This window comes from Rhineura floridana, chromosome 18, assembly GCF_030035675.1.
Source record: "Rhineura floridana isolate rRhiFlo1 chromosome 18, rRhiFlo1.hap2, whole genome shotgun sequence".
NCBI classification, from domain to species: Eukaryota; Metazoa; Chordata; class Lepidosauria; order Squamata; family Rhineuridae; genus Rhineura; species Rhineura floridana.
In genome coordinates this window covers 10,640,022-10,649,920 of record NC_084497.1, presented here as the reverse complement: position 1 = coordinate 10,649,920, position 9,899 = coordinate 10,640,022, and the positions used below count along the sequence as shown (strand labels likewise).

General features: G+C 52.5%; 1 protein-coding gene across 1 annotated transcript; it reads left to right on the top strand.

Annotated features, from left to right (window-relative positions):
* Positions 1–955: 955 nt before the first annotated feature.
* On the top strand, positions 956–5,787 carry LOC133372581 (uncharacterized). Its single transcript, XM_061601387.1, has 2 exons — positions 956–3,216; positions 4,811–5,787. The coding sequence occupies exons 1-2, from the start codon at positions 966–968 to the stop codon at positions 4,840–4,842; spliced, it is 2,283 nt and encodes a 760-aa protein (XP_061457371.1). The 5' UTR covers positions 956–965; the 3' UTR covers positions 4,843–5,787.
* Positions 5,788–9,899: the final 4,112 nt, after the last annotated feature.

Sequence of the window (9,899 nt, the reverse complement as noted above, 5' to 3'; positions counted from 1 at the left end):
CCCATTTTTAATTTGTTTGGTGCATTTGTACCCTGCTCTTCAGCTGAGAAGGCTCCCACAGTGACTTACGTGTAATCAGTTAAAAGAAGACATTGTCTCTGCCCACCCAGGCTTACAATCTAAAAGTTACGACACAAAAGGAAAGGGGAATTTGTTTTAAATTTTTAAATTGTGTTTTAAATTGTTTTTTAAAAGATGTATTTTAAATTGTATTTATTTTTAGTTACTGTAAACCACCCAGAGAGCTTCGGCTATGGGGCGGTATACAAGTATAATAAATAAATAAATAACACAAATGGGAGCACTACTTCTCATAACGACCAGCTGGAAAGGAAACCGTTCAAGGGTGGAGCAAAACTGTCACAAAATAGTCAGCACAAGCTCCTGAGCTCTCTAGAACTCTTAATCAGGCCCTGCTTGGCGTCACATCTGAAGCACAATGGAGAATCCAAAAAACCTGCGCTCACTATTTTGTGGCATTTTTGTTTGGTCCTCATCAACATCAAGGTATTGCCAAAGTGTGGATTTTGGAGTCTCCTTGTTATCTGACTCTATTGGGAGAGGTCTCTAAGTTCCAAAGCTCAGTCTGAGATGCAAAAGACGTAGCCCTCCAGATGTTGTATCTAGTGATATGTAGGCCAGGCTTACTGCTCCTGAACCTGGAGGCTCTATTTATAGGCTGTTGATATATATTATCCTGCTGATCAGTCTTTATTCATTTGTAAGCCTGTGGACCTTTGTCTTGTGGCAGGGAGTTCCACACGTTCTGTGTTTATGTGTGTTGTGTAAAGAAACATTTAATTTTTATTTATTGACTTTGTGATTCTCTTCCGGCCCCCTTTCTTCAAGTTCACTTCTTCCCCAGACGATTTGGACTACAACTCCCATCAGCCTCAGTCAGGCATTGCTGGCTGGGGCTGATGGGAGTTGCCGTTCAAATCACCGGGACGGCAAAAGCCTGGAGAATGCCCGTGGGCCTTACAGCGTTCCCTGGACTCCAACTCCCGTTATCCCTCGTTGCTGCCGGGGCTGGCTGGGGCCCTGATGGTCCCGCCGTACCCCCCCCCGAGTGCCGCTCTAGCCAACGCACTCAGATTCCTCGCGTGGGGGGCGCAAGTATTGGCCGCGCAAATGGGTTTCCATGGCAACCAGAAAGCCGGAACCGGAAGTTCCCCGGGTACTTCCGGGGGAGAGAAGGGAAAGAGCCCTGCCTCCGTGTGGTGCGCAAAGGAATGGCGGATTCTGGCGAGGCCCAGCGTCCCCATCAGGCGGACGCGGCTCGGCGCCGGCGTAAGCGCCGCCGCCCTGCCCGGGAGTCCCCCTGTCCATGGGACGGGGAAGAGGGCTGGGACGGCCGTTGGGGGCCTGAGGGAGAGGAGCCCGGATGGGGCGGCGGGCCCCCACCGGATTTTGCCCCCCCACCTCATCCAGGATGGGATGGCCCTCAGTGGGGGGGGCGAGGAGGGCCTGCGGAGCCCCCCAGGGGAGGCTCCTGGGACAGGGTGTGGGAAGGCCCCCGCACGGAGGGGCTGTTTGGGGAAGGCCCCCGAGAGACGTGGGACGCCCCAGCCAGAGAGGGCAGGGCCCCCAGGGAGCAGGTGCGTGGGGGGGAGCCCCGCCACTTGATGCCCTCCGGCCCCCAGAGCCAGTGGGGGAGTGGCCCCCCGAGCGAGGCCGCGCAGGAGCAGCGCCCTTGCGGCAGGAGAAGCAGGTGGGACGGCCGAGAGAGACAGGCGAGGCAGGAGCCCCCCCAGCCCGTGAGGGAGGAGCCCCTGGGCAAGGCCAGGTGGAAGACCCGCTGGGACAGCCCCAGGCGGAAAGAGGGGGAGATGCAGCTGCAGCAGCTCCTGCTGCTAGCCCCGCCTCCCGCTAGAGGGCACCTGGGCCAGGACAGCCCAGAACGGGTGAGGAGGCAGCAGCAGCAACTGGGGGGTTCCAACGGGCATCACGGCGGCTGGGCTGAGCTGGAGAGGGAGACGAGGCATGAGGGCTCCACGGGAAGGAGGCGCCCCCGAAGGGAGCAGCTGCAAGCCAGCCCTGTTGAGGCTGGGGGCCAGTGGCGTGGGCCTGAGAGGGGGGAAAGGGAGCCCCATAGCCCAGCCAGAGGGGAAAGGGGTTGGGGCAACCACAGCAGGGGGAGGAAGCAGGAGGGCCCCCACAGAGTTGAGAGGAACTGGGGGAGCCCCGATCATCAGGAGGATTTGGGGACTTTCAGCGGCCAAAACCCGCCAAGTTGGAAACAGGGCAGCGTGGAGTGTGGCGGAGGCAGGTGGGAGAGTCCCGAGTGCAGCAGGCAGGAGCATTCCCCCCTGGCCAGAGGCAGGAGCCCCAACAGGTCAGATGCACAGCAGACCCCTAGCAGACACTGGGGCAGCCCCACCGGTTTCAAGAGAAGATGGAGTTCCGCTGGAGCAGACGTGGGGACCCTCGAATGGGAAGGCAACCATGAGGAGAACGCAGACGGAGGTGGCTGTAGTCCTGCCCAGAACAGCTCCTCGGCACAAGTGACATCCAGCACAGTGGCGACCCCGTTGCTCACCTCAAAAATGTGGGCCCCCCGTGAGCAGGTGGTGGAATATTGGATGAAGTGCCGGAGCGCCTTGTCGAGGAAGATGAAGGACAGGCTGTTGTCCGTCTGCCCCCGCCCCACCCTGCCCCACAGGATGTCTGAGACCCCTCGCCTCAACCCAGAGATCGCCAGCCTGCTGAACAAAAACAAGGAGAGGCTTCTGGCAGCGGCCATCCACGACATGAACATTCTCCAGAACGAGGTCTTGGACATGCTAGCCCCGGCAATGACCATCTATGAGATGGCTGAGGAAGCTCTGGAGAAACAGGAGGGGGTGGACCCCATGGAGCTGCGGGAGTGGGCCAGGCGCCTCATCCGCTACATTGGCAGTATGAACTACCGGCTCACCATGCAGCGCCGCTTGCAGGTCCTTGGCGCCATCAACCCTCGGCTGCGGTCCGTCTCGTCCAAAATGATCAGCCAGAGCACTGACGGGATGCTCTTTGCTGAAGACAAAGTCAAGCTCTTGAGGGAGATCATCATGAGGTTCCCACAGTTGACACAGCCTGCAAAGAACCTGATCCACAAGAGATACAACCAGTTCTCCAGAGGGGCCTTAAATGCAGCTGGCTTTGCGCATCTCAGACCTTTGCCCTGGAGGCCTGGTTCACGCCGCCAGCCTGGCAATGCTCAGCCCCAAAGTACAGGTAAGGCCTTTGCTGGCACCCAAGATGTGTTCCCATGAGGCAGCTGGACTCCAGCTCCTATCAGCTGGTGGCAGTTGGAGGCCCAAACATCTGAAGGGGCACCAGGTTGGCAAAGGCTGCCATACGGCCTTGGGGTGCGTCAAGGAGCTCAGCACCTGGATATTATCTTTACCGCTCATGTGAACTGTTTCACATTGAGTATGGAAGCAAGCAGCTCTCTTCCACCACAAGCCCCCAGACATTGTTGGACTGCAACCCCCACCATCCCCAGCCAACTGAGCCCAGTGGTTTGGGACAATGGGAGTTGGAGTCCAACAACGTCTAGGAGGCCCAGCATTGAAGTACGCTGGAAATAAACATTTATTTTTTCACACAGGGTAGCTCCAAAAGACACTTTTTTTTGGTGGCACAGTCTTGACGGGCATCAGTTTGCAGGTATATAATATATATATATATATATATACACACACAAATATATATATAAGTTGAGGGCAAGAAGGTTGAAAATTGATATTTGCAAGAACCAAGGAAGAGCCTACAAACTGTGTGGAACTATCTGGAGAGTTTCAAGAAGCTCTCCCTCACCAGAGAGTAAAGTGAATCTCTCTGAGACTCCTTGGATGGCCAGTGGCAACAAGTCCCATGGCCCAATTTGCTGTGTTCTGCCTCTTCATTGTTTCAACCCGCTGACTCTTAATGGGGAGTTAAAAATCCATCACATCATCTTCTTTGCTAAACCTTCCTCTGCAGCCAGCTTGGCTTAGCTGGCTGTTAAGATCAGCAGCTCTCCCGGGGGGCAGGGAGGTGTCACCTCCCCTTGAGCGATTGGGTCCACTCTCGCCCAGTGGCTTGAGGGAACCGGGGGACTTGCCCTTCTCCTCCGTACCGGGCAGTCCAAAGAGCATGCTTCCCAGAGCGTAGCCTCTGCGAAGAAGAGGGATAAAGGTAAGATCCTGCTCCAATCGGGTCTGAGCTTTGACCAGGTACAGCATAAGAGAGGATTGCTCTTTCAGTGAAGAATCAACAGGTAGATAAAGGGGGCAGGATTAGAACCCCCCGCCTCTGCCACACTGCGTCTTGCCAAGTGAATTCTGACCCATGCAGAGGAACACCAGCCTGTCTTAGGGATAACTCAGTGGGATAGAAGAGTCAATGCTTTGCCCATAGAAAGCTTTGGGTTCAATCCTTGCCGCTGCCAGTTTTGGAGTTTTTTTTAAGGATCAGCTATCTGAGCTGGCCAAGATGGCTTCCTGACTGAGACTCAGACAGGAGAATAGTTGGATCTCTGTTCCTTGTCAGATGGGGCAGAGTCATGGAAACCAGTGGCGGACACTGGGCAAACTCCCATGTTCACCCCCATTGGGGACTTTGACCAGCCCCAGAAGCGCAAAAGGACTCACTCTAATCAGGGTGGGGAGATTTCCTTCTGCCAAAAAGGGGGCAGGCAAGGCAAAGCAGCCGAAAGGGAACCATTCCTCTCTGGTGGAAGCGAGTTCCTGGGGCTTGCCCTCCCTCCCACCTGGCACCAGTGGTGGCCGTTCCCTCTGGCCCTCCGCCATCTCCCACCCGCTCAGAGTTGTCCCTTGTTTTGCAGCTGCGCAGTGGGCCAAACAGGGCCAGCAGTGAGGAGTTGGAGGCCGCCTCCGGCAGAGCGGTGCCCCGAGACTTCAGGAGGCACCTGCTCCGCTCCATCGCGCCACTCGGCACCTGCCATCCCAGAGCATTTGGTTCCTGCAGCAGAAGCGCCTCCACCAGCTCTTTGAGCCCCTCATCCTCCTGGGATCTGGAAGGGGCACAGAGGCGAAGATGGACTCGGGCTGGCTGGACTCTTCCCCCCCCCCTTGTGTCCATAGCAGGGGAAGTGGGCTTGGACCATCCTAGCCCAGCCTTGAGGCGTCCTGGCGCTGTGGGGCTTCCACAGGCCACCGTTCGTGGCCCCCCAAGGCCCCAGGGCTTTTGGAGAGGGGGGGGTCTTCTCTCCCATCGCAAGATGAGTTTGCCCCCCCCCATGTTAAGCAGTTCTGTTTGATCAGGCTTCAGGGGCCATTTGATACCCTTCTCAGTACCAGGGAATGTGACTGCTTCCCTACTGGCACACCTTTTACTCCTGGGGTTTCCTTATGAGCCGAGCACCTACGTTTCGCTTTAGTTTTACGCTTGCAGCTTCCTGAGAGAGAGGCAGAGGCATCTTGTGGGCAGTTCCGGCTGGCTTGACTTTTCTCCCTCCCCCAGCGTCACCCCTGGTGGCAGGAACAGACCATCCAGGGGATCTTTGATTGGCAGTGAGCCGTGCTGGGTCTTTGGTAAATAGGGAGTCAGACCGCCTCTCTCTCAATTCTCTCTCTCCCCCCAGTTGCTTTGCAGTTGCAGCCACGTGTTCCGGTGTTGGTGGGAAGATCTCCAGTTTAAGATGACCAGTTAAATTCTGGTCCTTTTGGACATTTGGTGACTCAAAGGGGAATTCCTGTAATGGGGGGGGCAGCATCTTCAGAATTGGTGTGTGACTAAACCAGCAAGCGTGTTCCTCTGTTAAAGTCCTGCTGCTGAATAAATGTTGTTTTGATTTCACAAGCTGTGTCTTCTGGTTCATACCTCCCCACTGCATCAGGAGGGAAGCAACTCTGCTCATTCCACTGCTTCAGCTTCCCAGTTTCAAAATTGTCCCAGCTTCCTCGATAATCCCGATGCCAGCCCTCTGAGACAGGCTGACTTCATTCCTGTACCGAGGAAAGGTTAACCCCCTGCTGAAGGCTTCCAGGCACGTGAGGTGGAGCTGGACAGGATCTCCTAGAGGGAGAAACGAAACAAACAACCACAAAGTGACCAGCTCAGTGCAGTTTGGCTAGTCTTATACCATGGAGGCTGGTCCTGCCCCCTTCAGCCTCAGCCAGCCGCCTGCCACCACCACGCCTTGTCTTACTCCCAACCAGTCCAGGCAGTGGCTCTGCCCACCAGCTTCCCCCTCCTCCTCCTCTCTCGTGGTGTTGCCCCTGTAGAGTTCAGCAAGAAGGCTCTGCTTGGCCGTGGCTTCACTGGCTTTTCAGCCCCTGCCTTGCACCCTACCATCCCTAAATGGACACTAACCACCACTCGTCTCGCTGTAATGCAGGGCTCCACCCAGGCCCACCACAGGATGGTTCTGTCCATATTTGGAGCTGAAGGGTTTGTTTCTAAGGTCCACCAGTTGAAGGCGGCTGCTTTTTCAATTCAATCGTTGATCAATTGCCTCTCTTCAAAGTGCTTCACGATAACATTTGCACATTCCCTCCGCCCCATTAACTCATATATGGCTGCTCTGGGTTCCTTTGGGGGTGGGGACAGGATATAAAATTTAATAATGAAACTATTTACTGCCAAAACCGGCTTCTAAGTGGTTGGAAAGCTGCAAAAACCTGCTCCATAAACATCCATAAGTAAAATAATAAAGCAATCTCATTAAAATATAAACATAATTTATTATGGTAGAAGTTTTCATGGGCTCCAGTACAGTCCATCAGATGCATCAGGATAATTATTAATAGATTTCTTAGATGCCTGTTTTAAAAACAACTTAAAAACAAAATGCTTCTCCAAAAGCTACCCTGGCCCATAAAAATGACTGAGTTATGACTGGAAATTACTAATGAAGCTGGTCAACATTGGTGGTTGCTAATCAGGCCATCACATGGCATGCAACCAGCAAAGTGGGCTCTAGTCCATGAAAGTGTGTTATGTTATGCCATCAGGAAATTGTGAGCCTTTGAGGTGCTACAAGCCTTTGTTGTTCACTTGCTTCATCTTCAAGAATGCCCGGAAATTGGATTGCGGGAATGGGGAGCATCTTTGGCCCTCCAGATGTTGGCAGATCCCAGCAGCCAGCATGGCCAAGGATTCATTGGCGATCACTCGTGGCCGAGTAAGATTGTCTTCCAAGATAAGGTCTTTAACAGTGGGTCCGTAAGTGACTGTGGCGGCCAATTCTGGATCCACACAGCCTCCCACAGAGAGGACATAGGTTTCCAGATGGAAGATGCGATTATTTGCTTGACGTGCCTTCCGCTTGGCTCGTTTGTCCCGTTCGCCCTGTATTCGTGCTTCTTCAAAGTCCACAGCACCTTTGATAATAGCAAACATCCATTTGGGACGTTCATGGGCCAAGACTTCCCAGTTCTTGATGCTCATGTTACTTTTTTTAGATTCGCTTTAAGAACATCTTTAAACCTCTTTTGTTGTCCACCGATACTCCATTTTCCATCCTTAAGCTGGGAGTAAAGTAGCTGCTTTGGAAGACTGTGATCAGGCATTCGAATAACATGGCCAGTCCAGCGAAGTTGATGTTGAAGGATCATTGTTTCAACACTGGTAGTCTTTGCTTGTTCCAAAACGCTAACATTAGTCCGTCTGTCTTCCCAAGTAATTTGCAGAATTTTCCGGAGGCAGTGTTGGTGGAATCTTTCAAGAAGTTGGGAGTGGCGTCCATGTTTCACAGGCATACAGTAAGGTCAGTAGTACAATGGCTTTGTAAATAAGCATTTTGGTCTCCCTGCAAATATCCCGATCCTCGAACTTCATTCGGGAGAATGCGGCACTCGCAGAGGTCAGACAATGTTGAATTTCAGCATCAATGTCACCTTTTACAGAGAGATGGCTGCCAAGATAGGGGAAGTGATCAACATTCTCCAGCGTCACACCATTAAGCTGGATTGATGGTGCTACGGAGGGACTAGTTTGCACCTGTTGATGAAGCACTTTGGTTTTTTTAATATTAAGTGAGAGCCCAAGCTTTCCATATGCTTCTGCAAAGACATTTAGGATAGTTTGAAGATCTTTATCTGAATGTGCGGAGACTGCATTGGCACATTGAAGTTCTATGATAGAGGTTGACATTACCTTACTTTTTGCTTTCAGCCTACTGAGATTAAAAAGCTTTCAATTTGTTCGATATATGATTTCCACACCAGTAGGAAGTGGTGTAGAATCATAGCAATGAAGATAGCAAATAAGGTAGGAGCAATGACACATCCCTGTTTTACGCCTGATCCGACTCTGAATGGATCACTCTGAAAGCCATTGTCGTCCAAAATTGTCGTTGTCATGGAGGAGTCGCAAAATATTCACAAATTTATCAGGGCATCCAATTTTCAGAAGGATGGTCCAGAGAGCAGTTCAATTCACAGTATCAAAAGCCTTAGTCAGATCAAACACGTATATAAAGGTCGATTCTGCTCCTGGCATTTTTCTTGAAGCTGTTGTGCAGTGAAGATAATGTCCACTGTCCCCCTGGAAGGGCGGAAGCCATTTTGAGATTCGGGGAGGACATCCTCTGAGATTGGTAGGAGTATTATCTGGAGGGTCACATATGTTCCCTGCCCTAGAGACTCCTATTCACAACCCTACTTGTTAAAATCACCTCCAGCACTTGCACAAAGGCAGGAAATGAATCTTGAAATCAAGGGAACCTTTAAACTGAGTAATAAGATTGGCTAAAACTACGGTCTCATGCACTCTTTGAGGGAAAACATGCCCCACTGAAACCAACACATATTGCATGGAGTTAGGACACCTAATTTGCAGGCTTTCTTGATTAGAATTCCAGGATTAGTAGTTGGCTGGGCCGTTTATTCTAGTGTGTTCACGCAAGGTATGCTGGCCCTTAAACTTCCCCACCCTTTCAAACCTAAAAGGCTTTTTTAGTTGAATGCCTGAAAGATTGCTGCGGGGCTTGGAAGCAAAAATTAAATATCAAAGCACCTGCTGCCAGTCCTATTTAAAAAAAAAACATCCAGTGACCCTTCTTAAATCCAAACATGGCTATCCCAAAGTAAAGAAAGTAGTCTCAAGGGTGAAGGTTAGATTTTCTGGGTCTGGCAGGGGGATTCTTGATTTTCCTAAATTTTCGTATTACCGTCTGAAAAAAAGGGATAGGGCAGGGCCTCGGGTCAGCCCCAGTCATGACAAAACACAACTATGGAGAGATTGATGGGCCTGGGGGTTGTTTGCACAGGAGGCCTGGGTCAGACCAAAGCGTCACCCGGACTAGCATCAAGGTCCTCAAGGAGGACCCGACGAGATGCCTCTTGAGAGAAGCCTGAGCAGCCTTTTTGCCCACTTGTGGCTCCCAGCAACTGGTATGCAGAAGCATTTGCCGCCTCTGATGCTGGAGGTGGGACACAGGAGGCGTGGAATGATTGCCTTGCCCTCCTTGAGTTGGTGGCCATCACTGCCTCTCCTGGGAGCTGGTACACCGTGTGAAGATGGCCTTTTGCCTGCCTTGAATATCCCACCCTCCTGCTGCCTTGGATGAGCCTGCCAGGTCCTTGTATCACAGGAGAGACCTGCCCCCACCTCTTCCTTTCTCACTTCCCCCCCAACTAAATGTAAATGTACTGCCTTCAAGCTGATTTATGGCGACCCTATGAAGAGGGTTTTCATGCGGCTGAGAGGCAGTGACTGGCCCAAGGTCACCCAGCGAGTGGGGATTCGAACCCTGGTCTCCCAGGTCGTAGTCCAGCACCTTAACCACTATGCCACACTGGCTCTCTAGAAAGCCCCAAACATGACAACATTTCCTGAAGCAGCACGCCATGCTCCAGAGGCGCCTGTGGGGCTGGTCGTCCTTCATTGGGGACTGCACTTCAGAGCGCATCCCCCTTTGCAAAGTGGGCTGGAAGCTTGGCAAATCTAGGCTGCGCGCTGGGGCCGGG

Bases quoted from the DNA above. Each gene is read 5' to 3' on its own strand.
- LOC133372581 (XM_061601387.1), top strand. From the start codon at position 966: ATGCCCGTGGGCCTTACAGCGTTCCCTGGACTCCAACTCCCGTTATCC. The intron at 3,217-4,810 runs GTAAGGCCTTTG...CTTGTTTTGCAG, and splicing joins TGCTCAGCCCCAAAGTACAG to CTGCGCAGTGGGCCAAACAG.